The 17,841-nt window shown below is 41.5% G+C and overlaps 1 protein-coding gene across 1 annotated transcript in view; it reads left to right on the top strand.

Annotated features, from left to right (window-relative positions):
• The window catches only part of LOC147431100 (uncharacterized), a 118,491-nt gene that overhangs the window by 30,888 nt on the left and 69,762 nt on the right, over positions 1-17,841 (top strand). Inside the window, exon 2 of the mRNA XM_086493746.1 lies at positions 1,083-1,163. Coding sequence (XP_086349872.1) covers positions 1,083-1,163 — 81 coding nt within the window. The remainder of the gene's footprint in view (positions 1-1,082; positions 1,164-17,841) is intronic.

Consider the following 17,841-nt stretch of genomic DNA (forward strand, 5'->3'; position numbering starts at 1 on the left):
TGATGGATTCTGAAGGGAATATTGATGATCATGCTGTGTGCAACCAGAGGATATGCATCTACACTAAGTGACTGGGCATGCACGGTCCACGAATAGACTCACAAAAGTGCTTGATCACTTCTAAATCTAGACTGACTGGACTGATTGAACCCTATTATGCTGTAGCTTGTCCACGGACACATAGGGTTGGATGTGTCACGTGACATTAGGCCCCTCGGCTAGGATCTGTAGGTTGGCTCCGTTCTTCAGTGGCTTGACATGTCAACAGTTTGTGACATCATTGGGTCTTGAGTTCTATGAGATTCAAGTTTTGCTATTCAGTATAGAGGACGCAGCTTTACTTTAGGTTGCCTCAGGTTTCGTTCTGGTGGTACTCATTCTCTTTTTAGAGGATTGAGCAGGAAAGGGGCTTCCTATCTTTAGGGGAGTTCTCGGCTTTAGCTTAGGAGCTTTTAGTGACAATCGAGAGCTCTAGTAAAAAACACATGAAAAACTAGAGAAAAAATCTTGAGAGTCCATCTTTTTATCCAAATCAAGGTGAGTGACTTTAGTTCTTATTTACATCTCCATTCAAGTAGACTATTGTTTCTGAAAAGACGATGCAGTTTGTTTTTACACCTCCATTCAATTAGGCTATTGTTTCCATCGAGTGTACAACTTTTGTATAAGCAACATCCATTTCAGAAGAGGATATGACAATATAGCACTATTTATTGTCCTAGTAGTCCATAGAGAATCCTCAACTAAGTTTTCATGATGGGACTCTTCCGACTCCAATTGCAAGCAATGCCTTTTTTCCATTGAGATGAATTTCTACACTTTATCGTAAGTACTTACATTTTTTTTTAGTGAGTTGGAGTCTTTTGACATTGTGTCCTGGGTAACGAGATAGAATAATATCATCTATGTATAGCTCACTATCCTTTGGAGATGACGGTTTTTGATGGTTTATATATTATCGTTTTGTTGCACTTTCTTTTTAGCCTCTTTTATGATGTTAATCTAACTTTCCTATAGTTTCCTCATATTCCATAAAATATGATATGTCGTATGTAATCTTGAAACTTGACAACTTCTTGTAGCTTGGAAGGGATAATTTTGATAGAGTTGCGACGAGGGAGGAGGTTGAGGCAGCTTCGACAAGTGTGCACGTGCGGATGGAGGTATTTTTGAGCTTTCAAGCTCTTTATTATGGTCTCATTGTGAGGAATTTTCTTATGAAGGCATCACAATTGAAAAACAAGACAAGCGCACCATGGCACGAAGCTTTTAGTTTGTTTGAGTTGAACAGGATGTGCATTTGCTTGAATCCAATTTTTTATTAATCACTAACCACATTGGCACAAACTAGCTTTTGGATGACATGTCAATAAATCTTTTTCCATTTAATATCTGGAAAAGTTAACGACAAAATTTGTGTCCTGATTTTGTCATCTAATGGGCAAGAAATCATACTCAAAACTGGCATTTACACGAACTCATGTAGTGTATGGACGCTTTTGCTTGGGTGTTAGTTTGGGTTTTCAGTGTTCAAAATTTAGGATGTTTTCTTTTTGCATAATTTTTATTTGGTTTAAAGTTCTCAGATATCATGTACAAGATAACAAGCATTCATAAGTTGGTAAGATCACATATTAGGCAAGTTGCTTATAATTTGTTTTATGCAAGACTGGGCTACACAGAAAGGACACGCTCTAACTTACGGAAGAAGAATTCTGGGAGATTGTGAGCATTCCAGCTTCTTATTGCGTATATGATGAGAGTTCAATCGATATTACTGGATGCTCATGAAATGATGTACCTCAGATCAACGTCACTATGAAACACTTCAGCCCCGAAATGTATAGTTCCAAAACAGGGAGTTTTGGTACTTATCGTTTCACCCACTAGGAAAGAGGAGATGAAAGGCTAGACCACAATTTCAATATATAAAAAATAATCAGACATTCATTGCTCAAAACGGCTCAACTTTGTGAGCCGTTAAAAAAATTTAAGGGCATTTAAACCCTGTGAGGCGTTTCAACACCACTTGAAGCGTTTGAATATTTTCAAGGTTTCATCCCTACAAAATGCAATTGATGGTGACCATGCTTCAGATGCTCTCCGACAAATGTCTACTTGGAATCTCCTAGGCTCCTCTATGGGTGATCTAGAATGTGCTAGGGGTGATCCTACTTGTCTTGCTTGCTGGTGCAAAAGCCCAAGGAGAGGGTTGTATGGATCTCCTTGGGCTGCTTTGTGGGGCTGCCTTGTTCTTACCAATAGGAGGATACCAGGGCTGAATCATCCTCTTCTAGGCTTGTATATTGGGGAAATTGGCTGATGTCAGAGCAAGTGAAGGGCTCCTATCAGGTAGCGGCGGGTTGCAAAGTGTGGCTGTCGTGTCCGGGTGTAACCGGCAAACCAATGGCAAGGCGGTACAATCACTACAACAATCACGGAACTGAACTAAAACAACAAATAACTGAGAACATCACATTGTAGATTAGACACAGTGGCGGAGCTCCACTCCCAAAAACATTGGCCTCTAAGCAGTGTTTGGGAAAAATCATTTCTCCAAACATACAAAATTCCTTCCCTTGAATTTTCCAAGAGGAAATTTTAGAAAATTAGGTCTACTTTTAGGGTTTTCACACTATTTTTCTCTATTTTGGGGCGGAATTTCTCCTTTTCCCCTTGCCCTCAACCAGCATTTTTGAAATTGAAAATGGCACGATATTAAGCTGAGACACATTTTCCCCGAACACTGCCTCTAAGTTAGGTGCCCCTTCCGGTACTTCTTTTTATATTCATAATCATAGAGTATAATTGTCGGGGAGTTGCTCTCTGCAATCGTGCCATCATGCATTGATTTGCCAAAAAGAACCCCCAGGGCACTTTCGCTTAACTGTTACAATAACTCACACCCAAAATTTTTCCTATTAAAACCAAGGTGCCCAAAAAGCTTTGCAAGTCAATGCTTTTAATAACTGGAACCCAAAAAAACTGGCGACCAATTTAGTCACATGAGCAGCCATACAACATGTCAGGTCATCACTTGTAAAATGTGGTGCCAAATGGGTCGTGACTCTTGTTGGAATCCTGCTGCGTTTTACGCATCTCCACACTCTGTCATCAGCCTTTGTAAACAAAACCATGTATCAAAATAATTTATGAAAGATTATATCTGTTTGTCTTTCTGATTGAAAGATTACATAATTGGACATGTGTTCTTGCATCTACGGAACTGTGATTGATTACGTATACTTCTATTACTAAGTGGGAAAGTATGAATGGCCATTGACATGCTTGAAAAGCATGAAGGACTATATTCTCTCACCTTATTGGAAGAGAGATATAGATGGATACAAGTGTATAGAACGTATGGAATCTACCTCAGGCACACATAGTAAGACGTGCATGGTGACTTGCATTGAGTGCTGTTTTGGAAACGCTTGAGCATTAGGTATGCTACATAAAAGCATCCAATGAATGCGTGAATGCTATTTGTTGATTGAGCGACTTGTATTTTGCAGAAGGCTTAGTATCCGTTACGTAAAAATGCTATTCTGAGCACTAACTTGTCATTTTTTAGGGCTTTCATAGTGCAATTTATTTATCACCTTTCCATTTAGAATTTGCAAAAATGGACATTGGATTTGGAATCAAAAGCCTCGGGTCAAAAATTTTATTTCATATTAATTTTTACGTAGGGTGATGATGCGGTGATGAATCTGTTCGCCTTCAGTAGCTCATTGAGTTTTACTAAAAGTAAACTTCAGATTTTCAATCAAAGGCAAGTTAAAACACCTTCTTACTATTTCTAAAGAGGAAGCTGCCTGGCCATATCTTTCCCTTTCTGGTTTGGGACACAACACACCCTTCCATTTTCAGCCATGGAGAGCTAACCTCTATATAAAGAATCTCTCTCCTCTCATATTAGGCTCTTTTTGGCGAAGAGAGCGCGCACATAGGCGTGCCCTCATTCTCTCGTAATGGATTGAAGAGTGTAGAAGCTCTATAGGTACACACAACGATGAAGTGCTATTGAATTGATTGCGAGAAGGGGAGTGCTTGAAGACTAATTGCTTGATTTTGAGCATCGAAGGACTCCACTCCCATGCATTTCAAGCGTTGGAGAAGAGAACCAGCTGTGTGCCTGCCGCTGGTAGGCCTTTGGGGAAGCGCACACAGATGGGTGAGTTACTTCAACACTTCTACGTTCGTGTGTAAGAGACCACATGTGCAAGCAAGGAGAAACCAAGTTTATGTTTGCTTTTGTTTGATGGTGACTCCATCTGAATTTTCAGCCTATACACTAGTAGTAGTATTCATTTTTCAATTTCGTATTTAGTTTATATTAGGACTTAAGAATTTGTTCCTTTTGACGTTATTGTGTGAAGTTTGATTTCTAGGATTAAGGTTTTAAGATGTCTTTTCCTTTTTTGTTTAAAGTTGAGTACTTGTTTTAAGTTTTAGCCAAGTAAGTTGCGTCAACTTATTTTGCGTGTCCCTTTTCTAAAAACATCTTTATGTTAATAATGTTTTGTTTTATCTAGTTTTGTTTCATAGCAAATAAAGTGATTTAGGGATTTATTTATTTTTTATTTTTTGATTTTAAATTTTTTTTTCTTCTCTTGTGTCCCTTGCTTTTATAGTTTTATGAGTGCTTTATTCCCTCTTATAATTCGAGTTCAGACTATTTTGAACTTATGAAGGTATATATATCTCTACACGCTCACGCAGTATTACCATAGCCCGATCAAGATTTTCCGAGAAAACTAAAACGCAAGCAAAGATCTAAATGGAATGGACCCATGTTTTGAACTCTTGATCTCTGCGAGCTATAACCTCTCCAATTTGAGTAGTCAAGAATGTATTTTCCATTGTTCAATTCACCAACAAACACAAGAGGGTGGAAGAACTGACACCAAGGTATCCTTGGGGAGTTGTGGCATTTGCAAAATTTTCTAATGTGTGAGACCAAGAGGTAGCCCACTCAACAGATTTGGAGCCATTGTCAAAGAAGTCAATACATCTCTTTCTCTCAACCCATTGCTAATTTTTGGAGTTTTGCTGAACTTTTTAAAGTTTGTACATGAGTTTTAGTTATATACAAGTCTCACTTAAAAAAACTCACTCGCGGGCACTTATAGTAGTCCGATAGCTGGCGCTATACTAGTGACTTTCTCTGCATGTACATGTGCTTGCTCTAAAAAACCCACAAAAAGAAAGCCTACACATCCTTTTGACATTGGGTGTCATGTCCATATGTACAAATTTACAATAAACGGGGTGTCGAAAATGCGCCCAACATAGTTTGCCAGACCACACCTTGCTAGATCATTCATGATCAGCAGTACAAAAGAGATCATGTAAACCGCATGAGGGAGTCTTCATTTCATCTTCATCATTAGCCATGTGATTAGAAAATTCCTCAAAAGAAGGCTCATTCTCAATTACAGTCATTAACCTTGCAATATACTTCTTCAACTAGTAGCCATTCACACGTGCTTTATGTGGGGTACCATCCAAGTCAGCAAGTTGATATGTGCCATTTGGAAACCTGTTTAAGACCAAGAAAGGACCTTGCCACTTTATTTGAAACTTCTTTTAAAAAGTGCTATCAAGCTTACTATTGTAACGAAGCACATGTCACCCTTCTTGATGTCTTTGACCTTCACCTTCTCATTTTCCTTTGCTTGATTGTTCTTCAAGACCTATGCATAATGCTCAAAAGCTAGCAACCTATCCAATTGTACACATTGCAAATATAGAAGCCTCGCCTTGAGTGTATCATTAGGCTCTTCTTCAAGCTTAAGCATCAACTTCAAAGCTGGTATCTCTACCTCAATAAAAAGTAAAGTCTCTTTGCCAAAAACTAGATGAAACGGAGAGAAACTAGTACCTGATTTGATGGCAATTGTGTAAGCCCATAGAGCACAAGGTAGCTCTAAATCCCAAGTCTTTACATTGTTTCTTGTCATCTTTGTAAGCATCCTTATGAGCTCTCCATTAAACCTCTCATTCTTGCCATTGCTTTGGGGATAATACGGAGTAGTAAACCTGCGATGCGCATGAAGCTTCTCACATAGATAATCCACCAACTCTCTCCTAAAACTTGGATCCTTCTCGGAAAGTAACTCCAATGGTATGCCAAATTTGCAGCAAATATCTTCATATATAAATTGGGAAGCATCTTTACTCGTGATTTGTTTAACGCCTTTGGCTTCGGCCCACCTTAAACAACAGTAAGTATGTAACATTTGCCTCTAGCTGTCATAGGTAGAGGACATATTGCATCAATACCCCACTTCTCAAACACATTCTAAGTCACAATGGTGCCTCTAATTTTTGATTTGAGAACTCTATTTGCCATGCTTTGACACTCTTTACAAGACTTGCACCAATGATGAGCATCACGTTGAATGCTTGGCCACACATACCCTTTTTGCAAGACTTTATGCAAAGTGATCTTTGAAGCAAAGTGACCACCACAAGAACCCTCATGATTCTCCTCCAAAATTTTGTAAATTTCCTCTTTCCAAGGCACTTTTCTCATCATAAGATTAACCCCTTTCATATAAAGGCATCACCAAGCAAAACATACTTTTTGGCATGTCGAAGGAAGGCATACTTCTTTGATTTCTCCAACTCTGATGGAAGCATACCTGTTTGTAGAAGCTCTTCCTCCCTCTCCAAAGCTTCCCTTCCCAAATAAAGAGGAGAATCAACGGTTATCACATACAATTGTCCAATTGAAGTTTGTGCTGCACCATGTGCTGCTTCATTTTGAGACTTGTCCACATGCTTTAAACTTCAAGCTTCAAAACGCTTAAGCAGATTCTTCACTTGAAAACACATATTTTTCAGCCTTGGATTCTTACTTTGCCACACCCCAAGTACTTGCTTAACCACCAAAAAGAGCATCACCTCTTACCCTCACACGATGGATGCCAAGCTCAAGGCAAAGGTTGAGCCCTTTCTTCAAAGTAGCATACTCAACTTCATTATTGCTTTGTGCCGTAAGCTTCAAACTCTTTTTAGTTACCAAAGCACCTTGAGGATCATAAATTACAACACCTCCTAAACCTTCACCATGTGTTTTTCCTGCAAGAGCCAACAAAAACAACAGATAGGCATTGTCCATGTCAGGAGATTCCATGTGTTGCTTCTTCGGCATTGTCTATGTCAGGAGCTTCCATGTATTGCTTCTTCACCCCTGTAGCTCCACAATCCACTTCATGAGCCTTTCTGACAAAGTAGAGCTATTCACCAATTGAGGTAGAAGAGTGTAGCTATTGAGAAACGTGAATGGTTTGGGGAGAAGGTAGTATCTAAACCTTCTACGTGCATAAATCACGCTCACCATGATGAGCTCCACCTCAGTATAACCTCTTTCCACCTCTAGCTTCACCCTGCTAGCACAATAGGTAGGCTTCATGTAGTGGGAATTGCTACCTTGTTGAAGAAGCATAGCTCCAGTAGCATCCTCATCTACTGATGGATTCACATAAAACTCCTTATCTCAATTAGGAGCTTGCATAGTAGGAAGAGAACTAAGAACCTCTTTGATACCGTGAAAAACCTCGTCACATTCATTTGTCCATTGTAGAGGATCCAACCTTGCTACTTGTTGTAGAGGATAAAGAAGTTGAGAGGACAAAGGAATGAACCTTGACATATACTTTACCTTTTGAATAAAAGTAGCAAGTTGTTTCGTATCCTTAGGTGATAGGAGCACCAAAGACTTCACCTTGTCAGGATCCACTTCAACCCCATTCTCTGAGATCATATGCCCCAAACACTTCACTCTTGGTTGAGAAAGATGACACTTCTTTGGGTTGAGTTGATCTCCACTTTCATCATATTGTTTCAATGCCATCCCAAGCTTTGCACAATGATCCTTTCTAGAGCTATAAACACAAAAGTCATCAATAAGATCCTTCACAAACTTGCCAAGAAAGGGAGAGAACACCTTATTGACGCGCTTTTGGTACCACGCACAACCATTCATAAGACCAAAAATAAGAACACAAAAACAAATGCATCCCCATGGTGTGATAAATGTGGTCTTCTTTCGATCTTCTAAAGCAAAGGTGAGCTGAAAATATCCAGAGAATCCATCACATACACTATACCTCTCATGCCCTGCAATAGAATCAAGTATGCCATCTATGAAAGGAAGAGGGTATGGATTTCTCTTCATGGCTGCGTTTAGAGGCTTAAAATCAACACATATTCTCCACTTTCCATCCTTCTTGGGTGTGACAACAACAGGACTCACCCATTCTGCAATAATCACAGGAAATATGAAATCTGCTTTGAGAAGCTTCTCTACCTCTTCCTAAAGCATTAAGTTGTACCTGTCCCATTCTCCTTAGCTTTTGGCGTATGGACTGAGCTCCTGTTTCGATTGGAATGTGGATTTCCTCTCCTTTGAAGCCTCATAAGAAGTGATAAATAAATTGGAAAATTGTTGTATCATATGTAGGTACTCACCCTTCTCATGACTAGTCAAGTCGGGAGACAACATACCTTGTATCAGCTCCTGTTTGACATTAGGTTGAACTTTGGGTTACATCATCTCTTCAATTTGCTCATAAGAACCACAGATATCCTCATTCTCTATAAGGCCAAGAAATCTTTGTTTCTCATCATGCTCTTCTTCAAGAAACAAGGAGGAAAAATCTAGATCACTATCGTTGCTATCTTCCACCTCACTGCCATCATCCCCATTGTCTTCTTCTTCACTGGAGTATTCTTCTTCATCACTTTGCTCATCAAAATCAACATCCAAAGATTACTTACTAACCATGTCAAACCTCTTCTTATCACCCCTTCTATTGTAGAGAGTGATGTTACCATGTCCCCAATCCTGTATAGCTTTGGTTGCCTGTAACCATGGTCTTTCAAGGATGAAAGAGAAAGCACCAATACTCGGGGGCATAACATGGAAATTGACCAACACTTTAACATCAAATACATCCACCTCCAAGTCCTTCGTAACTCCCAAGCACTTCACCCGTGTTGGTTGGCAAGCTTTATGCGAAAACCTGAATTCTTCACCATGTTGAGTCCCAACTTTGATACACAAGCTTGAGTAATAACACATACCTGTGCACCTCCATCAATATAAGCCTCTCCAATGCACTTCCTCTTATGCCGTGCATCCATAGTAAGGCATATATCAGGTAGCTCATTCAAAGAAAGGACTCTCACTGACCCCCTTGCAGGGTCCTCCTTCATAGGGTTGACTACATACTTCCATTGCCTCTTTAACTTAAGACACGTCTCCATGAGTTGCCCAAAGGTAACATCAACCTTTCTACTCACCAAATCAGCCCTTAGACTATAATGTGGTTGCCCTAAAGCAAACTAAAAAACCCACAAAAAGAAAGCCCACATACCCTTTTGACATCAGGCGTCATGTCCATGTGTAGAAATTTACAAAAAACGGGGTGTCGAAAATGCTCCCAACAACGTCTTCAACAGAAGTTGCATCGACAAAGTTTCCAAGAGTCTTTGTGGAAACTCCATTAGATGGAAATGTATTCTTGTAGTGCTTCTGCATCCAAAGCTCTTTCTGTTAAGTCCTATGTCATGGCACTGTTTTTGACCATGGCTATTTTGCCAAACTAAAAAGTGATCATATTTGCAACTTTATAAGTGCCTATGTTAAAGTCTTTTGTAACTTCGAGCTTTGTCCAAGAAAAGTTTGAATCTTTATCTGCTTCAAGTGAAACTATTGGTAAACTGACTTGAGTTTTCTGTTGAGTGATTACCATTGGTTGGAAATCTGCAAGGTATTCCATTGGTTTATCTGGAACAACAAAGTCCTCTTGAAGGGATGTCGTAGACTCAAACAGAGTAGTGTTTGGAGGTATATCCATCTATAAATGTTTATCACTGGAACAAGTTGTGTCCAAAGATTCATTTGCAGTGACTAAAGTCGTGCTGCAAGAGTCTGTATCTGATTTATCCTTTGCATCATTGAAGGTAAGGATTGGAATCTTCAAGTTTGAAAAATTATCATTGACCATTGCATTTGGTATCTGTTCAGAGACAAAGACTTTATTCTGCAAGGGCGGTGATGAGTTTTTCTGCCTGGTACACGGCCAAAGCAGGGGTTATGTGCTTGTTGGTTGTCACACAAGAATTGGAATCTTCTGAATCTTCAGCTTTCTCAACGGGTATTAAGGCTTCCAATTGAGAAGGGGGAGGTCGACGGAGCTGTTGCCTCTTAGACCTCTGAAGGATCCTCTTGCACAAGGAAAGGATAAATAAATCTTCAACTTTACCACCATCAAACAAGAAAGACTTAAATGTAGGACATGGCTCGCGAGGGGGAACTCGTCCAGCGTCGCATCATTCACGACCGAGTACGCACTAGGGTCAGACATATGTGCCACTAAGTAAGCCCATCTTGATATCGCTGATGATCCTTTGGAAGCTTCATGTTGCTGCTTTTGTTGCGGATGATTCAAATAAGAAATAGGTTGCTTAGAACTGTAGCATTTCCAAGAATATTCATGCTGGGACTTTTGTTGCTCGCACAAAGGTACTTTGTGTCTAGTTGTCTCTGAGAAACCATGCTTTGGGTGAGAAAATTTGGTTTGCATCTGCAACTGCTCCAGGCGAGTATTGATTGATGCGAGGCTCGTCGAAAGTGCTGCCATTTACTCCTGGAGAACAACAAGTGTGTCCTTGGATTGGCATTCTCTATCCTGAGATGTCGGCATGGTCCAGCCTCAGAGGGAATACCAAGGAGAAGTTGGAGAATTGTGTGGTATATAATTGGGTGATCCCGATGTCAAGGTCTCGCCGAGCTCTTTCAAGAAATTTTAACCCAGATTGGACGCTTACAAATCTTCGACCTCGTTGATGGGAGACAGGTACTGTTTTGGAGAATCTTGTGGATAGGAAGGGGGTTCTCCGGCTCGTCAACCATGGTGTCCACAGGAGGTGGCTGCTAGCGTTGTATCGGAGATTGCGCAGAGTTGCTGAATGTTGCTGTTGGCCATTTTTTTATTTTAAACTGAAGGTTATTAAGACAAGGGCGTCCACACCTTATTAATTAGGCTCATCAGTAAATTCAACTTGAGCTAAAGTTGCGGGCCAGTGTTAAATTGTGCAAATCGTCTCCAGTGAAGAGTTGTCAGCAGCGTGAAAGCCAGCAAAGAGTTTTCAGTGAAGCAATTTCAGCGCAAGGAGGCAGCGTGAAAATTGGAATCTCTGGTTGGTTGGGAATTTCTTACGCTGGGAGGTGATTTGGCTTATTCGCTGGAGAATTCTCACAATGGTAGAACCCCCAGAGTGGCCAACTTAATTTTTTTTTTTTTTTCAGCTTTTTAAAACGGCCAACCCCCATGTGAAATGTGTAATGGGCACATCGATTCACCCAAAAGGCACCAGCCTAGGAAAAAGAGCCATCATGGCTGTTTGCTGTGGGCAGTGCAAGGCACTTGAAGGGGTGCGATCACCAGCAACTTGGGTACTGTGCCACAAGGGGAGCACGCGAGGACCAAGGAGACGTGCCCCTTTGTGCACCCCTATGTGGGCTGAAATCGCAGCCTTGCTGCTGACATGCTGGTTCGTGACACCCTTTCGCTGGCATGCCTCTTCGCTACCCTTTAAAATACGTACAACCTCAGCAGCGCGCAATGTATTAAAACCAGCATGCTGCACCAAGGGGCGCACATTGGCCAAGTTGTCCAGCGTTGGTGGGCTTTTCAATATATTGTAGTGCGCTTGCGAGCATGGGAGAAGGTGTGGCTGGCTGTCGGGTCCGTGCCCTTTCACATGATGGGGTGGGAGTGTGGGTTCAAGAGGTATCACCCGAGGGAAGGGACTCGCGAAGAGTCACCAACAGACATTCACCGGGTACGCCATACAGACATATCTATGTTTTGTCTTTTATATATAGAATTGGAGCGATAAAATTCAAGTTACCTCATATGGTCACATGTACCATCTTTCTTCTGCTTCCATGCAACTCCGGGAAGGGGATAGAGTGTAGCGACGAGGGTGAGAGGTAGTGGTGCTAATCCTATAATTAAGACTTAAGACTCAAGAGACTGAATGTGTGTTTGATTGATTGAATGAATGCTTGAAAACTGAGTACAATAGGCTCCTTATATAGGAGACGAAGAGACACAAATGAAAAGACACGTCTCATGGTGAAGAGACGCGACTTTAGACGTAAACACACATTCTTTCGACGAAGAGCTGCAACCATTGGACGAAGAGTCTCAACCGTAGAGCGAAGGGGTGTGACCAGTCGTCGAAGGAGTGTGGCTTTTGGTGAAGAGACATGTCTCTTGAGCGAAGGGTCGTGACCATCCAAGCGTAGGGGTTCTCCTTGGCATGGCACTTCGCGTATCTGCAACTAGGAGTAAATGTAATACTGTAACATAGTCACAATCGTGACAGAGTTCGCTTTTGAGTAGGGATGATCTTCATAACTTCATATTCCTTGAGAGTAGGTCCAAGGAAAGACTCGACAATCTGGTATTTGTTCTAAGTTTTGATCTTACCGTCCTTAACAAGGCGTCATAGCTTCGTGACAGGCATCGATTTCTCTTCTTTGTCGTGGCGAGCACGCCTTGGGCCCGTCTATTGTCCCTGCCCTTATCGCCATGCCCTCTTTCTCTTCTTCCAAACCCTGTCTTGAAGTTGCATTTGTCCACCATGACTACCCCCCCCCCCCCCCTCTCTCTCTCTCTCTCTCTCTCTCTCTCTTTACTACATCTATGAGTGCACTTTGGTGTGCGCTCCTTCTAGCAATTCCATTTAAAGCCTTCAAAATGTAGAGGCACCCTTAGTATTTGATGGCTATGTGGACATTGCTCAGATGTTTTTCAATTCTTTTGCAATAGAAAAGTTGACTTGCCTTTAGGAGTGCACGCCGACGTGCATTGCTAAAGGCAAGTTTTCCTTCACTTAGACAATGCTCTTGTTTTTGGAAATAAAAAAAGTTGATTTGCCTTTAGGAGTGCACGCCGACGTGCGTTGCTAGAGGCAAGTTTTCCTTCACTTAAAGAATGCTATTGTTTTTGGAATTAAGTTAGTATACTCATAAACTTAAAAAAAATAGAGGCATTAAAGTTTCTTGAAGTACACACATGGACTTTCATATCCAATGGCTGAAGCTTTTGAGAAGAGGTTACATAACCCATGACTAACACTTTCTATAAACAAAGAAAACGAAACTAGATTTGACATAACCTCTTAGAGCTTGGTCACATAAGGGAAGGGGGCATGATACTAATGTTTACTTAGTGAAAAGAAAAATAAAGAAATAATTTATTTCGAAAGACTTTTCTCGTCGATGTTTTCCTATTAGCTTTCTACTCTCCACTTCTTTGCCTCCCCAAAGAAAAGTCCACACACATTTTTATTTACATATCTCATTTATCTTCAATTAAAATTACCCATCAAAGTAACAAGCTTGTATTTACTATTAACACCGCAATGTCCCCACCCCCGCTCTCTCTCTCTCTCTCTCTCTCTCTCTCTCTCTCTCTCTCTCTCTCTCTAAAACCGGCCTGTACAACGTAGAGGGCGGTACTATTTCAATTACCTGTTAACTTTACACAGAGCACTGAGAAGGAAAGAGAACACAGTTGCGTCCAGCGACTAGAATGTCACTGCGCACACGAGACCGACACCCTATAGGCCCCAAAGACTGGCGCCCCTTTCGGTATTTCTTTATTCAAATTAAGGTAGACGATCCGACCACTTCGCACAAGCTTTCACAGAGCTGTCCAAACCTGGCGAGGGCTGAAAATGCAGGTTTTCGACCTGATTTTTGCAGCATAACGGCCCAAAAACTCCTGTAGGTCAAAAGCACCTGTTTAGGACGGATTCCCTCGCTATTTGGAAGCTTTTTGGTGAGCTGTCACAGAAATTCAGCGGGCTGTAACTCCCTGTTTTTTACTGTTGGGTGCCCAAACACTCATCCCAAGGCTCTCACGAGGCTCCCCCGGTGTTCCCTTGCAGTTTAGGTGCGAAACCCTAAACCTGCAGAAAAACACAGCAGGCTGTAATTCGCTGTTTCAGATCGTTTTTAGCGGATCGAACACGCCTACGCGTGTCCCAAGGGCTCCCGTACACAATGGGACAGTTCCCCTGTGAATTGGACGAGTTTTCACGCGAGAAAACTCTCCAAACTCACAATCTTTCGCGATGGAACTGTGCGTACCTGTGGGGGATTAGCAATTAGCTAATCCGGTTTCTGTTCAGAAGGCTCTTGCCTTGGCAAACGCGCATAAACCCCCAGAACTGTACATGTTCATCTGAGTAGCCCAACTAGTGGGGCATTACCATATGTGCCAAAGGGGAGAGAGATGCACGAGAGCAAATCATCGTGCTACATGAGACAGAGGAGAAGGCAAGCTTTCCATTAAAGCTGTAAACCTGCACCCACTACTCACACACACACTGTAGCTCTCTTATGAGTCAAATCAGCCTCCTCTCTGAAATTGGGCGCCCCCTCTTGCTGATGGAATTGGAAAACTGCACCAGGAGCCGCCATGTGTCCAGTTTGCCCCTTTTGAGTTAATTCTCTAGTTCCCACTGACTTATAAAGTTATAAGTGACTTTCCGAGTGGCCCAAATTTCATTTGGCGCACACATGCTTCCATACTCATCAGAATTCAGTGCTAACTGGCCCGACCAGTCCCAGACTGACTGACCCAGACTCCCGCCATGAGAAACCTATTCGGCCACAGCCGTTTCACACTAGCTATGCAATGTCCACTTGCACCTTTTCAAGGGTTCCGGGGAAAACAAGTAAAAATAAAAATAAATAAAAATATATAGTACTTACTTACGAAAGGCAACAGGAAAAATACACCTCCTGGTGACACACCTCACCCTTGAAATACTGCAAGTGACCTCGCTTGCATGCCAATAATACATGCGGTATCTCCTGATATCACATATTTTCTTTGATGGGAATCCAAGATATACATGCTTCCGGAAATGTAGCGTTGGACGATTAAACAATCCCACCAACCTGGCTACGACACATATATCAAGCATAGAAGTCTTCTAGTGTACTCTCAAGCACAAACTTCTCTAGGTAAATTCTGTATGGAAAGAGTAGATACAATTGCTTAACTACTCTCTTGAGCATCATGAACCATGCTCTTGCCTTGCTCCAAAAAAGGCTACATCAAGTCACTGTGGGTTCCATCTGAAAGGCTTCAAGATACAATTGCAATAGCTGAGGTGAATCAACCAATTCAGACTCTTCCATCCATTTGGCATCCAACGATGGATAGTTCTTGAACTTCACCAAATAGCGTCTTGCAACCTTTCCTCTAATCTTTGTTTCTTTATGTGCCAATATCTGTTCAGGAATAAGGATTTCATCCAATTCTTCCACTTCGGGTTGTTCCTCATCAAGCATATTCTCTGGCACATCACCAACAAAGGGTCTTAGAAGAATGACATGAAAAGCATTATGTATTTTCCAGCCTTCTGGTAGCTTTAACTTGTAAGCTACATCGCTGATCTTTTCTGAAATCTGAAAAGGACCATAATATCGCATACTGAGCTTAGGAAACAAGGGTTCCTTGCCTTTCCTTTTCCTTAACCTGGCCTTTTCAAAGCGCAAAAGCACCCAATCACCAAGTGAAAATACAAGTTCACGACGGTGACGATCAGCAGGTTTCTTTTGCTTAGCCTAAGTCTTCTCAAGAGCAATCTTTATCTTCCTGTATGTTTCATCCATATCTTGCACATACTTGTCTGCCTCAAAAATCTTGTCCTTAGTCTGCAAAATGGGCGGGACTTTCTTCCCTCCTTCCACTATCTCAAATGGTGCCTTACCTGTTGACGTATGCACAGTGTTATTGTAAGCATATTCAACCAATGGAAGATGGTGTTCCCAAGTTTCCTTGTGCTCTGACACATAACATTGAGCAGGTCCGGAACAGTAGAATTTGCCTCTTCTGACTGTCCATCAGTTTGCGGATGAAACGAAGAAGAGAACTTTAGCGTAGTGCCCATGTTCTCAAAGAATGCCTTCCAGAAAAGACTCGTGATACGTGGATCCCTGTCACTGACAAGTGACTGATGCATCCCGTGGTATTTAAAGATATTGCTCATGAATATCTTGACCATGTGTTCTGGCTTTATCTTCTTCCTCACAGGAATGAAATGGGCCTGCTTACTGAACCTACAAATGATAGTCCAAATCCCATCATTGCCTGTTTGCGTTCTTGGAAGATCAAAGATAAAGTCCATTGCTATGCTTTTCCATGGCCTATCAGGGATCGGCAATGTCTGCAACAATCCCGGTTGCTTTTGTCTGTCAAATTTGACTTTTTGGCATACTAAGCATGATCTTACAAATGTGTCAACATCTTGACGTAAAGTTGGCCAATAGAAGAATGCCTCAACCCCTTTCACTGTCGCATCAATTCCACGATGCCCAGCATAAGGTGGAGCATGACTTTCCATCAAAATCGTTGGCCGTAACTGTTTAGTAACGCATAACTTTCCATGCATCATGAGAAAGTCATTCTTAAGCATATAGTGCTCATGATGTTGCCCATCAACAAGCTGGTCATAGATCCTTGCAAAATCTGAATCTTCAGCATATTGTGTCTTCATTTCGTCTAGTTCACAATGGTACGGAATTGACACTGCTGAAATTTGGGGCTTTTGTGACAACGCATCAGCCACCACATTCTTTTTCCCTTGCACATGCACAATCTAAAAATGGAACATTGACAAGATGTTTGCCCATCGCATGTGCTTCTCAGACAACTTCGTCTAAAATATCGCAAGGTTTGATGATCCGTTTGGACAACAAAATCAGCCCCTAGCAGATAGTGTTTCCAACTAGTGAGAGCATGAATTTAGGCCAACAATTCTTTCTCATAGACTTGCAAGTTCCTTTCGGTCTTCAAAAGAATTCTGCTCTCATATGCGACTACTCGGCCATTCTGCATTAGAACTGCACCAAGACTATGGCCACACGCATCACATTGAACCACAAAAGGTTTAGAAAGATCTGGCAAAATAATTACCGGGTCTGAAGTTAGCGTCTCTTTCAAGTGTTTGAACGCTAAAATTTCCTTGGCTGTCCACTTGAAAGTAACTCCTTTTCCTTGCAGTGCATGGAGTGGAGAAGCAATCTCAGCAAAATTTCGGATGAACCTCCTGTAATAAGAACATAAGCCTAGAAAGCTTTGAATGTCATGTACGGACTTCAAGTCTGGCCATGACCTAATTGCTTCCACTTTAGCGGGATCCATGCGTACCCCATCCTTTGAAACAATGTGCCCAAGGAAGTGAATTTCTTGCAAAAAGAATTCACTCTTCTTCGCATTAATGAGTAGCGTGTTCTTACATAACTCATTGAAAACTGTAGTCAAGTGATCCCTATGCTCCTCTTCGGACTTCGAATAGACAATCACATCAAAGAAGGTACCCACGAAGTTTCTATTTGGTCTAAAAATTATGTCCATCATTCTATTAAATGTGGCAGGAGCATTTGTGAGACCAAATGGCATGACAAGAAACTCATAGAGACCAAATGTTGTCCTGAACGCAGTCTTATGGACATCTTCTGGCCTAATGTGTATCTGATGGTAGCCACTCTTTAGGTCTATCCTTGTAAACAATGACGCTCCCTCAAGCCGATCAAGAATGTCATCTATCCTCTGTATGGGGAACCTGTTCTTGATGGTATTCTTATTCAAGGGGCGATAGTCAATGCACATGCGCCATGAACCATCCTTCTTCTGCACTAAGAGTACAGGCGAACAAAAAGGGGATGAACTGGGCTGAATCAGCCCCTTCTCTAAAAGCTCGTTGACCTGACTCATAATCTCTTTTTGTTGGGCT

This window comes from Adiantum capillus-veneris, chromosome 21, assembly GCF_014529385.1.
Source record: "Adiantum capillus-veneris isolate H3 chromosome 21, ASM1452938v2, whole genome shotgun sequence".
Taxonomy (NCBI): domain Eukaryota; kingdom Viridiplantae; phylum Streptophyta; class Polypodiopsida; order Polypodiales; family Pteridaceae; genus Adiantum; species Adiantum capillus-veneris.